Raw genomic sequence first — 16,039 nt, 5'->3', positions numbered from 1 at the left:
GTAGCCTGTGCTATATATGGCCTAACTGGATACATTTAAATTCATTCTGTCTTCACATAACACAACACAATTCCTAAGCAATAGGAGCATCCAACCTGCTAATGAAGCCTATCTACTCAAAAATTTACGGATTCCAAGGGAAAAAAAATATAATAATAAAATATAGATTATAGGGTTGTTTTTTTTTTCTTTTTTGCTTAGAATCTCTTTAGGGGGAAAAAAAACTCTTAACAATGTTATATAGCGTGAAAGCCCTAAAAAATGGAGGTGTTTTATTTTTGCCTTAAATTGATACCGTCATTGAATGAAAACCTACTGTGAATCACTGAAGCGAGAACTACTGGTACCAAAATAGACTGTTAATACTGCTGTCCTTCACATGATGCCTGGAGCACCAAAAACTTTCCTCTAGGAACTGATTCAATTACTTGAATTCATTTGGGTTTTTCACATGTGAATTATAAAAAAAGGTTAAAACTTTACCCCCTTTATTTTGAAGAGTTTAACTCAAAGTCAACTAAATACTATCATTTTTAGGTGGGGTAAGATTTTGTTCAAATTGTTTTAACTTGGTTAAAAAGGCTTAAAGAACATTCTGATTTGTAACCAGGAAGTATATATTTTTAAGAACAGTAATTTACAGCTAAAATGGTAGCTTCAGAGCAGTTCAACAATAGGTTTTCTAGAGGCTATTTGCTAGTTTAAAGTAGGTTATTTTTGACACCACAATTTGGAATAATTCATTTATTATTAACGCCTGCTACTATAATAAAGGTTATTTTGATGATCCTCTTTTCTTTAAACACAACTGCTTTTGTTCCACATTCATTAACACATCTGAAAAGTTAGCAATAACTCACGGCTCGGCGAATGCGGGGCCTTTCTGACACTCCCTTGCAGATTGAAGTAGGCAGGCATAGATACATTGAACCTTTACAAATAAAACAAGGGGCCAGATTGTTCAGTTTGTATAGAACAGACTCTGCCAGCAATTTCAATACAGCATGTAGAAGTACATGTTGACTGTAAAGATTCTTATATATGAAAACAAAAGTGAACAAAATCAGGGTGTTTCATTTTTTTAAACATTGACTTAGTTTAAGTGTGTAATCCTAAAGAAGAATTCGACCAACCATAGGTAAAAAAAAAAAGTTCAAGGCTGGAGCTCTGGAAAGTGGTGTTCTCCTTGGGCCAACTGGGATTTTTAAAGATGACTTTTTATAAACATATTATTTCTTTCAGACTTTGGTGAGGGCCCTAAGCACACATGTCAGAATGATACGATGATAAGCTGACACGAGAATGGCAATACTGTATTACAGGCTGTTTGCTTCCTGGCTTCTAAGAAAGAAGTATTTTATTTAAAATCTGTACCCAAATTATGCCAAGAAATTTAAAGATGAAATAAATTTTTTAAGTAGAGAAAAAAAATACCTTCCATAGCTAGGAGTCTCCCTACTAGAAGTATCTAAGCTTTTCAGTAGCACAGCCCAGAATTGTTTCAGTGCTCTGTCAAACTAATGGCTCACAATTGTAAGTCAGGCCTTAGAATAAAACCAAGAATTACAGAAGTTTTACCAAACATTTCATTAAGTAGGGCAACTGTTTTTGCTTGAGAAATCACATTAATTCTAATATTAAGACATGTGCCCTGAAGACACAGCTGTCAGCTAAAATATGAACAATTCCAAATATAAATTTAGCAAACATCCCTGATGAGCTTTAAAAGAAATCAGTTTCTATAAATGTCGAAGAGTATTTAAAATGCCTTCTCACTGCACATGATTGTTCTATACATTTGATAACTGTAGTAAACACAATAAACGCAGCTATCAAAAATCAGCCTATACATTATAGAAACTTTTAAAACAAAATAATAAAACTAATAATTTGAGATATAGAAATACCCTGAGAGGAACTAGAACTGAGTATCTGTTTATAGGTATTTTTTAAGTTTTATTTAAGAGACTTTAACATTTTAAAATAATTTGGTTACATTACCATGTCTATGTAGTATTTAATAAAGCTGGGCTTATGCCATGAAAGTATAATTTAGCTAAACCGACAAAAAATTTTAAATAAAAATATCGGTAACTTTGGTTTCTGTGAACATATCTGGCCCAAACCATGTTTTTCAAAACTAGGTAAAACAGTGCCCATTAAAGAAAAAATGTGGTAGAGAGGGAGGGACTACAATCAACAGGGAACAAATAAGAACCAAATCTTATAATAGAAGGAGTTGTTTTATTCATTCAGTGTGTTTTTTATCTTTGGGTTTTCTGGGCATATGTTCATATAAAAATAACCTAAGTTAAGAAAAAAAACAATTGCATTGTTACCCTAACATGGGATCAAAATCATAGAATCAAGCCTATTCATGAGCACACTCTCTGTGGCAGATGATGGGTTACCAAGAGGCACAGAAGACAAGCTCTCTACCCTCAAGGAGCCCATGACTTTGCTAGAGAAATAGGACATTCAAGTGAAGTAGGAAGGAATACTACAATGTAGCATGATCCAAGTGTCAAATGGATGTTTCCAGTAGTAGTACTTAGGAATTCTAAGACTATAATGACCACCAAGGACTGGAGAGGTTAAAAAAGGCTTCAATTAGAAACCAAAATTTGAAGGAAAGATAGGTCTCAGACCATAGGAACAAAAAGAAACAAGTATTCCAAACTGGAGTAATATCTTTGACAAAGCTTACAGAGGCAGAAAGATTTGGGGAATAGTTAAGTAAATCCTATTTGGCTTTGACAAATGGTTTCAGGTAGTGGAATAGTAAAGTTGGGGCAAGAACATTTGGGGGGTAAAACCTGATTTCTTAAGTGATTTTTCCTTTCATCCAGATTTGTAGTGTGTAAACTAAGTGGAAAAAAAAAAAAACAAGAAAAGGAAGAAAAAAAAGTTAAAAAATAGCCATGGCCAGGCAGCTCAGCTGGTTAGAGCACTGTCCTGATACATCAAGTTTGTGGGTTCAATCCTTGGTCAGGGCACATACAAGAATCAACCATGAATGCATAAATAAGTGAAACAACAAATCGATACCAATTTATTTCTTTCTCTCTCTCCCTCCCCTTCCTTTCTCTCTCTAAAAATCAATTACAATGAGACTTTTTAAAAAAGGTTTTAAAATAATGGGCAGAGATTAGGCCAAGTTATTTGCATAACAACAACAACAAAATGTCCTACCCATAAACACGTGGGTGTCTCTCTGCCCTATAACCTCCGCAATAGTTCACTAGACTTTGTATATAACTACAATGCTAAATTTTTAGAATTAGAAACTTGATTTAGAACTGTAGCAGGCATGTTCTTCATTTAAAGCAACTCCCTTTAGAGTAACAACTCTCTTAGCCTCTTATCTTTTTGTTCAACCCCTTCCTAGGTTTCATGAATTATAACCTGAGTTTGGGAACACTTGAGTCACAGGTGTACAGTAAAAACTGGAATACATATTTTTCCTCTCGAGGTCTTTTAGCAATGTAACGGAGCCTAAGGTGGTAATGAGGCAGTTCCACTCAGGCAATATGAACACTCTAAAAAGAAGGCTCCTGTCCAAACAGTACTTCAATACTGCTGTTTTCCAAATCCCCTTCAATCTATTGGGAGGGGAAAATAAGCACCACTGTAAATCCCAGCACTGCCATGTTAAGGTCCTGCCTTTTCTGAAACTGACTTAAACTGTAGTAGTGACACTTAAAACCCTCGCCTAGACGCTGTCTGTCATCATTTCACATGGTGCATGCTATTTTCCCAATACCCACCCCCGCCCCTCCAGTGCCACCCCCCTTCTCCCTCCCATACAAACAATCATTCACATCAACTTTCACAGATTAGGTGCTATTTTAAAAACATCAAAATTTTACTTTACCCATTCTCTCCGATGCTCCCTGTATTTTTTTAAGCTGTGAGTGGATGACCATGCTATGTGATCAACAACTGTGAAGGCTAAGCAAAAGTGAACTGAGTTTAGTATTATAATTTCAAAAGAATCTTAAAGTTTGTAATATTTGACATACATAATGGTATGCAGAACCCTTATTTTACTGCATATTATCAGGCATTAATGGCAAGCAATTTATAAAAACAACTAAATAGTATTTTTTTTGTATAGAATTAGCTTAGGGAAAACAGAGAAAACCCAAAGCACACAAAGCAAACAGAAGCAACCCCTAGTTTGTAAGTGGAGGACAGCCCTGACATAGCCTCCACGTGACAACCAAAGCTCTCTCCTCAGGTATGCTAGTTAGGGGCCACCTATCACTGCTGGCTTGAGACGGGACAAGTACATTCCCTCTAAAATAAAATCCATACCCCTTCAGTGAAAGGAAAGCCAGACAGAGCTAGAAGGAGAGGTATATAACTGAAAGCTTCGAGCTTCTCATTGCCCTGTGCCCCTGAGTCCTCAAATGCAGAGAAATGTTCTACCTTCTTATTACCATTTCTTACAATATAAGCTACTGAGGTCACATAAGGTGAGAACTATGTAAAGACCTATGACCAATTTCTAGTCTAGTAAAGGGCAGGGTACTAGTAAATCCTTATGTCTGCATGTGGAACCAAGGTAAAAGCCACAGACTACCACTGCACGGTGACTATTACACTGAAGAACCAACTCGATCACTTTTATACCCTCCTCCAATTTTCCCACTAACTCTACCAACTTAGCCCACCTACCTTTGCTGTTCCTTTAGAATTCAGCCTAAAACTCACCTATAAGAACCCATTTGTAATTAACTTTTTAAAAAATCAGCCCATCTTCCCTTGTTAATAAATATACTCAGTTTAATTCACTGTACGTTTATACGATTCAAAGCATACAATTCATTTATAAAAGGACTCACTACCATGTCTTAACTTAAAAAGATTATCAATGCTTTGGAAACATTTAGTATAACTCAATACATGTCAAACTTTTCAGGAATATATTTACTACATAAGGAAAGGAAAGAAAAAGAGTACTCTGCCAAAGATGGCACAGAAGTCGTATGACATAACATGTGTTATGGCCTTTTCCCTTCCAAATATAACAGCAAGTCACTTCTTCCTAACAGAACTTACAAGCATACTGAGTAGTAGTACCAGCTTTTCCTTTCTCCAGAAAATGCAAAAATAAGAGAACTATACAGTTCAGAAAGGCTATCCCTCTTAATCCTTTTATGTGGTCCTACAGGTTTAAAATTACAAGCAGTACAAATAGCACCCCCACCAGAATCCCTATGACAAGCCCAACATTTTAAAAAGGCAATGCTCACTGCAGAAAAAATTTCCAGAACAAGTTCTGGAAAAATGACCAGAGATTAATAATGCTAAAATAATTTTTTAAATCTACCAGCCTATTTGTCTATGAAAATCCAAACAACAAAACTGTAAGGAATGAGACTGGTTAACAGCCTTGGTAGGAGGAAAAAGAGCTTGGAGGGTCTTTCAGAGCTAGCAGAATGGCAACGGAAATACGAGGACAGAAATACTGAAGTAGCTATGTTCCAAGGGCTCTATCCCATCACTCGCCACAACCACATCTTCTCTCATTATACAAGCACAGAGTCTTGGCCACTGGCAGGGGTTACTGCCATCACACTTTTGGAAGGATACATGCTTTAGGAAATCTATCTACACATTTCTCCTCTTAGATTTAAGAAATATATTAGAAAAGCGTGAGTAAATAGTTTCCTAAAAGTTAAGTTCTAGAAGTGGATTATACAGAATGTGTTTAATGGACATATGCCATAAAGTGAGTCATTAAAAAGCTGCAGCCTGCCCTGGCCAGTGTGGCTCAGATGGTTGGAGCGTTGCCCCGTAACCTAAAAGTTGCAGGTTCAATTTCCAGTCAAGGCACATACCTGGGTTGTGGTCAGATCCCCAGTCTGAGAGCACATAGGAGGCAACCAATCAATGTTTCTCTCTCACATCACTGTTTCTCTCTCTCCCTTCCATTCTCTCAAAGAGCAATGAAAAAAAAAAAAGCCCTCAGGTGAGGATTTAAAAAACCAAAGCTGCAGCCTGCTAAATTTACATTTCGATACTTACTTGCAGAGCTGCAATTCTGATTTAGCAACACTCCTACTTTGGATACTCGGTGCCTTCTGATTTAGCAACACTCCTACTTTGGATACTATTGTGCAGAACTTTTCTCTACACAAAATTAGAAGTAGTGAAAGCTATCTCTAGCTATAAAGAAATAGCTGAAAAGAACCAAAGAAAAAGCGACTGGCTGATTTATCTGTTGAAAAGACAACTTTTCATTGGTTGATAATAGCTATAAAAGCTAAGCAGAACCTCCCCTAATCTAAAACCAATGACGAAAAGAAATAAAAAGGGAAAAGAAATGAAAATATCAAAAGACAGACAACTCAATGATAAAGGAAGGTAAACTGAAAAACAGATTACCATGAAGGAGACTGAGCCTTACAACTACTGAACCAGCACAGCAGAAGCAATGTGTTGAATATACACTAAATATGTTCCTCAAATTAAGTTTTACAAATGGTCCTTTATGTTCCCCTACACAGTCCCCTAAATTGTGTAGGAGAAAATACACAAAATAACATTTGTTCATTTTTATAGGTATCTGATTGTCTTTGTATTTTTTGAACACTTTCCCCCCCCACTGGACACCTACAATCAGTATCACAGAATTCATCGCTTCCTGAGTAAATTCTTCACTCCCTGCTAGACTTTCAGTCCCTCTAAGATTAGAGACCTCTGTCACTATATTGCAGAGTCGAAAGACAACAGAAACAAATATGTCCATAATCTCTCAGAAAAGAAAAGGAAGAAATAACTAAAGCAACTCAGCAAGATGGGAATGTTCCCAAAAGAAAGATTCTATTCCTATGAGCAATTACAATACCCTACAGCACATCAGCCAATAAATATATAGAAGACCATGTCTGGGGAAGTATTCCCTCTAATACTAAGAGGCAAATTAAACTCTAACACAGGAACCTCTCAAAATACACATTTCCTAGAATCTGAGGTGGACCAGCTGTTCTCCTAGTAAGCATGTATTTATTCCCTGTCCATAATGTCAAATCACAACCACTCCCCCACCCCAGTCTCTAGCCCAGTAGTTACTTTTGATAAGCAGTTTTTCCTGTAACCAGGCACCTTTTCACATTCTTGCTATGCGAGGTTGGTGAAACCCTCCAGAACTGCTGACCACCACACCGAAAGACCAATGGAGACGTGAGCAATCAGTTGAGGAGCAAACCTCTGGAGAAGTCTAGATGGTCCCATGGGGCCTCCTCAACTTCTCCCTCTCACACATCAGTGTGTATTGCTGACCAGTCATTTCTACTTGGGGACTTTGGTATATACAGTTCAAGCAACTTTCCTTTCACATGAATGACCAGACAGTATTTTTCAAGTATAAGGTTTGTCCACAGGAGGATCTTAGGCATTACTTGATTTCACCAACATGATGTTCGAAACACCACTCACTCAGCGGTAATTATTTATTATGAATAAATCAAGAAAAAAAACCTCCCATGGGCACTCAGTATGTGTTTAATATAGCAAATAAGTTCTAATTTTTAGCACAGGGTAAGTGACAACAGAGTCTAGTTATCTCTTATAACACCACGAAGTTTTCATTGTATTTATTTTTCTAAGGACATAAATTTTAAAATCATCTTAAATTTTTTAGAAAGTGAGGTGGAAAAACAGGGTTAAAAAATAGTAAAGCTATTATGAAAACATTTGAGAAACATTCTAGAACAAGGTTTCTCTAACTTTTTAAAAGATTTTTTAAATTTACTTTTAGAGAGAGGGGAAGAAAGAAAGAGGAAGAGAAACATCAGTGTGGGAGAGATACACTGATTCAGTACTTCTTGCATGCCCCCAACTGCGGACCTGGCTGGCAACCCAGGCATGAGCCCTGACTGGGAATTGAACCAGCAACCTTTTGGTTCACAGGCCGGCACTCAATACTCTGAGCCACGCCAGCTAGGGCTCAAACTTTTAATGTTTATCAGTCATGTGAAAGGCTTCTTAAACACAGATTGCTGGCCCCACCCCCAGAATTTCTGTAGGCCTGGGCAGGTACAAGAATTTGTTTTTAACAAGTTCCTGGGTGATGCTAAGGTTGCTGGTCTGATGATCACACCGAGAACCACCGATTAGAACAGTAATCAACAAAGTTTTTTCTTAAAGAGCCAGGTAATAAAAATTTTAAGTTGCCAGTCACTATGTCTGTTGCAACTTCTCAACTCTGCTGCTACAAAGCAAAGCAGCCGTAGACACTTCGTACACAAATAGGCATGGTTGTATTCCAATAAAATTTTATTTACAAAAAGCAGGTGGGCCATAATGCCAGCCCTGATCGAAAACATACCCTCACATATAAACTAACAGTTGGACAGAATACAGAAGCAGCTGAACAGCTAGATATAGTATAGATACCCAACCTGTTCTATCAAAAAGCAAAGATTTAGAAAATTTAACTCTGAAAGAGAAAACACGTCTGCAGAAACCTGAGGTCTCAAGAAGATAAAAACAACAAAAAAAAAACACAATTTACCATGTATTCAGGAGCCATGATAAAAGATTCAGCAAGGGCAGCTGGTTAAATTCTTTTCATGTCAAATGACATAAATCAAACATCACTGCAGATGGTTCACAACTGAATTAGAATGTATGGATCAATGTCTAGAGAGTGGGAGGTTTTTTTGGGGGGAAAAAATATATAGACCCTCTTCTGTAGCCCATGTTAAACAGAAAAATACAACATTCAGTTGATTGAGCTACATGTTATGTTTTGATGGCTTTGACTTTTCAAAGTCATAAGTTACTCAGTTAAAACAAAAACACTAAAGCTGGAACCAACTTCAGAGTTTCTACAAACTGCTTTTCTCTACAGCCTCAGTATCCTTACAAACTTGACGAGCTCATCTATTTCGGCCTTGTCTTCCAAGTTCTACCCTACTGCTGCTGGTGCTTGAGACTTTAAACCAGGAAAGAACAGAATGACTTTTCTGCAGGGAATGAATCCATAAGACTCCTCTCAGAAACTTACTCTCTCTCTCGATCCCTTATTCTTTCTCCAGCAAGTCATCCCAACTTTTTTCATTTTCTCAGTCTACAGTTTCTTAGTAGACTAATTTGGGTAGTAGAATCACTTATGCTTTTTCTACACTAACAGCAGTTAGTATGTAACAGCCCTGGGCTTTTAGGATTCAGTCCACTTCAAGCACCTTTCTGGAATTCCATTCTTGAGGAGCATCTGCCTATCTCTGCAACCCCACTGACTGATTGCGTGAACCCTTAGCCACTTCAAGCTCTAATGCTTGTACGAAACATCTGGCACTGAATGCTGTCTGACTCATACACTTGCCCCTGAATTCCAGTTAGCCATTTTGCACATGCAGCTCACCACCATTCATACTTACATGACATTTTACCCAACCCTAATCAAAGCATCTACTTGCTGCTTTTAGAGACTATGCATTGATAAACAAAGTGATTTTTTCCTATTTTATTTTTTTAACTGAAGTAAAAGAATGTCTCAAAATTATAAGGCTTTTTTGAGAGGAGCTCAACAACTGTAAAGAATCCAACAACAATGGAGGGTTATATGAGGTGATACTATTATTGTTTTCTGGGCTGTTCTGTAGATAGAAATATCATTCACAGTTCAAAAGGCAAACTGAGTTAACAGTTTTTTTAATGTATAAAATATGTGGGGGTCAACAAAGCTTTCGATGTTTTGATATGACTGGACCTCTAATTAATTCAAATATTTATTAAAACTGTCTAACCTTTTTATGTTTAGCTACTGTTAAACCTTGTTTGCTAAAATTTCTCACATTATTAATGAATTTATAAGCTCTAGAGTAAGAAATACCCATTATTTTTTTTTAAAGTGTGCTTGTATATTAAAGGCTATGCCTCCTTCACTTAATATGGACAATTCATGTGGAATAACAGAATGGCTTACAATTGACCAAGAAATAAATATGGCTCATTATGTTAATGAAAAAAAAAAAAAGGGAAATGCTGTCAATGTTGATGACAAGTCAAGGAACACAGATTACATGAAAGATAATTTTATGAAGAAAAACCACTGAAGATACTACTTCAATCTTTGATTAAATAATTCATTTTGCAGAAAGGTATCGATGTCATACTGTCCTACAGGTTCAACAGTTATGTATAGCTGACTTATATCAGAGACAAGTAAATGATTTTCTGAACTGCACTGTCCTTGGTAGCTCCCAGGATGAGTATCCTTTTAAGTTTACATCCCATAAACTACAACTACTGAACAATATAACCAATCAACAGAAAATATTAAATTCTGATTAAGGTACTCTATTATTAACTGAGGAAGTGTAACATCATGTTTAGGAAGATGACTACCAAAAATAGCTAAAATTATCTATAAGCTTTATCTTGCCCTAAACACTCCCCAACCATAATGGACAACTAATGATGCCATAAAATTCTATTCTATATGCTACATTTTATTAGTCTACTGGTTATTTTTGAGGGCCAATTTTCATTCCTGGGCTATTTTAACCTTTCAGAGATGGTCTCTGAATCCATTTAAAGGTTATAGCAACAAATAAGTATGGAATCCTCAAAACTACCTTCTGTAACTTCCCTAGTTTCTAAACAAAGAATGTAACCTGAATTCATACCCTCGATTTTATTTAATTCCTATCCCTGCATCCTGCCAGGCCTATCTGGGATCAACACCGAAGACTTAATCATAACCAACAAATTGTTATTTGCTGGCAAAGGGCTTTAGCGAAGGGACATTCTCACAATGAACCCAACTCGGCGCAAATGGCCATGCCATGATCTGTGTGAAGGCACTGGGTTCCTCCCAGTGTCACACGGACAAGCCCCAACTGTGGCCTGAGTTCTCCTGGGCTGCCTTCCTGCTCCCTGCTTTCAAATGGACTAGTTCAGGGAGAACAAATTATCCCTCTCTCTTCTTTTAATTCTAACAACTAAAACAAAGATATTTATAAAACTTAACATATCTTACACTTCAGATAAAATGATACTGATTTGTATCTACTATGGTTTCGCCCTTCTAAAAATTTTAAATATTATTTTTCCAAGATTTTTGGAGTAAAGCATAGGAACTTGTTTGGTTTCTCCCATTTAACAAATTACAGATTTAACTTGAGGCAAAAAAGGTTAAGTGACTTACCCAAGGTTACAATTAGAGGTACAGCTGGGGCTAGAAACCAGGTCTCCTGAGTCTCAGCCCAGTGTTCTTTTCCTTAGCCCATGATGCCTTATCAGAAAAATCCAAATACAGTCAGACCCCCAGTTACATGGGTATGAGTTACACTGATTCACATATACAAACTTTATATAGTGTGACCAATGTTTCAACTCACGCGGTACCCTGCTTCCATTTATGCAGTATGCCAGGCATCGGCACGATTTTCAGTGGCACACAGGCGGTTGCCACCACCAGGGCCCTAGGCAAAATTGCAAAGAAGGCAAAGTTTGTCTTTGGCCCTCCCACCTCCCTTATACATTCCTCTCCCACCTCATGGTCATCCCCCTGCCCAGCCTCCCAGTGCCATCATGCTGCCCTCTGGCTGTCCAAAGCCCCCCACACTGTCACCACTTACCCAGGACTGTCCCTTCTGGAAGTGCCCAGTGAAAAAAAAATTACCTCTCCAAGAGGGGTCAAAGGGGTTGGGGGGGAGAATGGGGACAACTGCAATAGTCTCAATTAAAAAAAAAAGTTACCTCTCATTTGCCTGCCACTAGAACTCCTATTCCTAAGAATTTCAGTGGTTTAGATGATCTAAATAGTTAATTGATTTAAGTAATTCAAAATAAAGTACATTTAACAGACTTAAATCTCCAAGGACTTTAAAAGGTAACTAATTAAAAACTGTGATTTTGGGGAGCAGGAGGTGCCAGGTTTTCCCACTGCCCTGGGACTCCTGTGCCACTTTAGATCCCCTCAAAGATAGGACACTAAGGGTTGAGGGGTTACTGCCACCTTGAGCCCACTACCAGAAGACAGTGGTTGCTTTATAGTCAGTCTCCCAGAATTAAAGTTTTTTTTTTAAAAATCGGACAAAGCTTAAGTACCTCCTACCTACCTTTTCCATCCCCCTCTCACCTCTCCAATCCCCAATTCCACCTTAGTGCCAAACACAACCAACAGCAGTCCCTGTAAACTGTTCCTGTGTCCAATACAAAGCCTCCCATTATATGGTTTCAAATTACATAGTGTTATTGAGGAAGTATCCATGTTCCCCTATCCCTGAGTAACTTGAAGTTGACTGTGTGCTAATAAAGAACAATCCTAATTATGTAAAGTCCTCAATTATAAAATGAAGTATGTAAACTCATTTAAGTATCTGGTATCTGGTAAGAAGGAAAAGAATGTTCTGATTATTATCTTGTACACATAAAAGAAGTTATATATCTAAAAAAAACATTCAATTCTTTTCCTTGAAAGTAGTATGTTTCTTCTAGCCCAACACCGCAGTGAAAATCCAGTCATTTCCACTAAATAATACTGTGGACTCTTAAACATGAGTTCACTGGTAAATCCTCTTAGTCTGGAGGCAAAATAAATAAATAAATAAATAATTATGTAGAAAATCCAGTAACAGACAAAAAATATGAATTTATCTGTATATAAAACAGAACGGATTTTAAGAAATCCATGTTCCTGCTGACTACATATACAGGAATATATATCTATATATCTGGTTTAGCTTTGCAATACTAGATTAGCTATCTAGTTCAGAAATTTTTCAGGTGATTGTAGTGTACTTTGATCCAACTACCCTCCCTGTAAAATCAGGAAATTCAATCCACACAGAAGGTACCAAAAATGGTATCTATCTAAGACTTAAACACATGAATTTTAAATGATTTCTATCATTTTATTACAAAGATTAGTTATTCTATCAGCTAAAATCCTAGACTAAACCCCTTCACAATTCTGTCTTCATAATGAAAAAGAAGCAATGTTAAGCTACTCTACAGATGTATAATGACCATTCTTATCTAAAAGTGAAAAGTAATAATGGGTAAGTTTCTCTAGTGGCATTTTAAACTGTTACCTTTCAAGGATTTACTACACAAATAAAATTCATTTCCTTTCCAATCTCCCCCTCCTGTTTACACAACCACAAGTCGACTTGTCATCTACACCTCCTTGTCTATGTGTTCTACAAGGAAAAGTTCCCAATATGGGTTTTTATTAAAACTGAACTGTGAACACTGAAAAGCCATTCTAAATATGCATTGCCAAAAAATATTTGATTCAATAAATTTTTAAAAATCTACTCACATATTTTGCTGCAAAGCATTCAAGAAAATATAAAAGCGACTTAAAAAATTAAGGCTGTGTCCTTCCTCTTATGTCAAGCAATTTAAATAACGTGTTAAGAAAAAAGCAATTTTCCAATGGCTAAGCAACTATTCGCCTATACAAGCAACATACAAAAATAAACAAGTGTTTTATTTTGGTTTTAAGAAAGTATTGAACTAGATCTTTCCTCCAAAGTAGCATGGACTTGAGCTGAATTTCAAAGAGTACATTACTAATTACCATCGACAAAAAAGCAACAGCATTGCATCTTTTATTTAAAAATTCTCTTTATAACAAAAGATATCCAGCAATTAGTGGTCTTCTATACAAATTCTAACCTAAGTGCCTAAAAGAATCGTTTCCCTCAATTCTACTTCACTGGGCACCACATTTTCAAAATGGCTCTATTTGGGGCACATGCAAGATTTGTCAATATTTACTGAACAAAGCCTCTATTAAATTGTCTAACAAAATGGAGGTCTCGGAAAAAACAGGACATAACATTTTTCCCCCCACAAAATGGGGCCAAACACACCCACTCAAGAAACCATGGTTTGGGTCAGATTTTTTCTTAAGAACAGTTGTTTCTGTGAGGGTCGAGTGTGCATTTCTGGGACTGGGTTGATCGTAAAAGGTTTCCTCCCAACCCAGGTAAGGGGATGGGGTGGGGGCAGTTCTCTCTGGATGCTCTGGAGGGCGGCGTCGAGGAAGGATCCCAAAGCTCCGGGTTAGGGAGCAGATCAGGGGGGCGGAGGCTCTAGCGGTCCGCAGGTACCTAATTAGACCACAAAACGGGCCGCCGGACTACGCAAGAGAGACGTGGGCTCTCCCGTCCCAGCCAAGTCAACACTGAATGCTCAAACTCTCCTTTTGGCTTCCAGGCCCCGCCTAACACCATTGGCAGCAGTTCCCGCCAATCCGCTCGGACACCGCCCCCTCAGCCCGCCTGCCCAGCCCTGATTGGATGGGACCGGAGCCGGGACCTCGTGTTACCAATCTGGGAGCCCCTTACTCAGTCACACACGCAAGCCCAGGTGCGCCCGCAGAGCCCCTTCTCCATCCCCTCCCCCACCCCCAGGGCACTGGCAGAGACTTACCGTCCCGGGAGGTGCCCATCAACTGGTCCAACATCGCGCGCATCTGGGCCTGCGCCGACATGGCTGCGGCGTAGCGGGCGGGCGGACAGGCGGGGGTGGGGCGCAGACCAGGCCCTTTTGGGCAGTGGGGGACAAGGGAAAGGGCTGGGGGAAGGTGAGACGCTGTCTCGGTTGCCGCCGCCGCCGCCGCCTGAAGGCGTGCGGAAAAGGAGCCGGAGGGTTTACAGAAGAGTCCGGGCTGTGCTCCTGACGACGACGCGTACCCGGAAGGCAGCAGCCCCCGAAAACTACCCTCGCTCCTTCAAGCTCTGTCGGATTCCTGGGACAGAAGCGATATTAGTCACCCGCCAGCAGCCGTCAACCCCCCCCTTCAGGCTCTGACGCCGCTCGCCACCGCCGTCGCTGCGACGTGAGCGCGCACGCTGCTCGCGCTTAGTCGTTTTCTGCGGGAGCTCCACCAACTGCCGTCCAACTGTACAGGCTCCGCCCGCTCGGCCCGCCCCGCCCAGGAAAGGTTCCACCCTAACGGCTCTCGGGCGCGTGCACGCGAGCTCTCCGGCCCCTTCCCCTCAGATATCGCGATACTTTGGTGCTTCCACGAACGCTAGAGCCGCATCCGCCTTAGGCGGCAAACCACACGCTCCGAGCTAACAAGTCGGGTAGGGCTGCGCTGCACCCTGGCCTAGTGACCCAAACCCAAATTAGTGAAGGTACGAGGTTGGCCCGAGTCTAAAGTGAGTAGAGACCTTGCGGGTTAGTTCGACTGTCAGCAGTCATAATAGTTATGGGCGTATTCCTAACCAATAGTTACCGACCAGTTAAACCAGTGATTTTCGGGGGCCCACCATGAATTGTGCAGACACAATCCTTTTCTTACTGCTGCCCGACATCTGGTTCGTTTTCCTTCATCTACATAGAGGCCTTAAGCTCCCCGAACGAGGATAAATAAAATTCTGGAAATAACACTTGTAATTGATAAACTAAGAAACGAGATATAACCCATTTCGAATCAATATCATTATTACTTGAAATAACAGCAGGAAGCTGTTGGTCTAAATTAGGAACTGCGGAGGTTAAGCAGTATTCTAATGAAGGAAAGGTGGCGATCTTGCAGAGAATTTTTTCCTGCTTAAGAGAATTTTGAAGGATAAGGCCTTTTTTTTTTTTTTTTAATTGAATCAGCAGCAAGGGAAAAATGCCTGTGTTCGTAGCTTGCCGTCGCCCTGGATTCAAAACCCATGGTGGAACCTTGAGCAATTTATTTCTTAACCTCATGTTTAATGTAAATAGAAACCATGTAGCACTGTTGTGAGGCCTAAATGAGCTAACAGAAAATGCCTAGTACCAAAGCCTTGCCCCAGTGCTTTAACTGCTTCTTATAAACTATTAATTCCTCAAGATGAGACATAAGTACTTCTAGATACGTTGAAAGGAAATAATGGTAAAATTTTTGTTTCATTAAAATTTTATATACATTGCCTTGGAACTTAAACTTTATTAGCACGATCAACACAAAATTAACATGAAATAGCAATCATTGGCCCTGGATCCTTTTAAGTGCATATTGGGCCAAAAACAAATTTGGAATCATATTGCCTTTGGTAATTGACAAGATAGCTTTTCCATTCAGTTATTC

At 39.0% G+C, this 16,039-nt stretch overlaps 1 protein-coding gene across 5 annotated transcripts in view; it reads right to left on the bottom strand.

The window, feature by feature from the left end:
• Positions 1-14,874, bottom strand: part of LOC114508064 (putative RNA-binding protein Luc7-like 2) — a 62,973-nt gene extending 48,099 nt beyond the window's left edge. The window contains exons 1-3 of one of the 5 annotated variants that reach the window (XM_028526061.2): positions 14,404-14,844; positions 11,358-11,441; positions 861-931 (exon numbers count right to left, since the gene is read on the bottom strand). In XM_028526061.2, coding sequence (XP_028381862.1) covers positions 861-931; positions 11,358-11,395 — 109 coding nt within the window. In that variant the 5' untranslated portion in view covers positions 11,396-11,441; positions 14,404-14,844. The other 4 variants (XM_028526064.2, XM_028526063.2, XM_028526062.2 and 1 more) reach the window with 4 other exon arrangements.
• Positions 14,875-16,039: the final 1,165 nt, after the last annotated feature.

The sequence above is a fragment of the Phyllostomus discolor genome, chromosome 10 (assembly GCF_004126475.2).
Source record: "Phyllostomus discolor isolate MPI-MPIP mPhyDis1 chromosome 10, mPhyDis1.pri.v3, whole genome shotgun sequence".
In the NCBI taxonomy this organism is placed as follows: Eukaryota; Metazoa; Chordata; class Mammalia; order Chiroptera; family Phyllostomidae; genus Phyllostomus; species Phyllostomus discolor.
The sequence above is the reverse complement of the archived record's forward strand: the minus strand, read 5'-3'. Positions and strand labels throughout refer to the sequence as shown.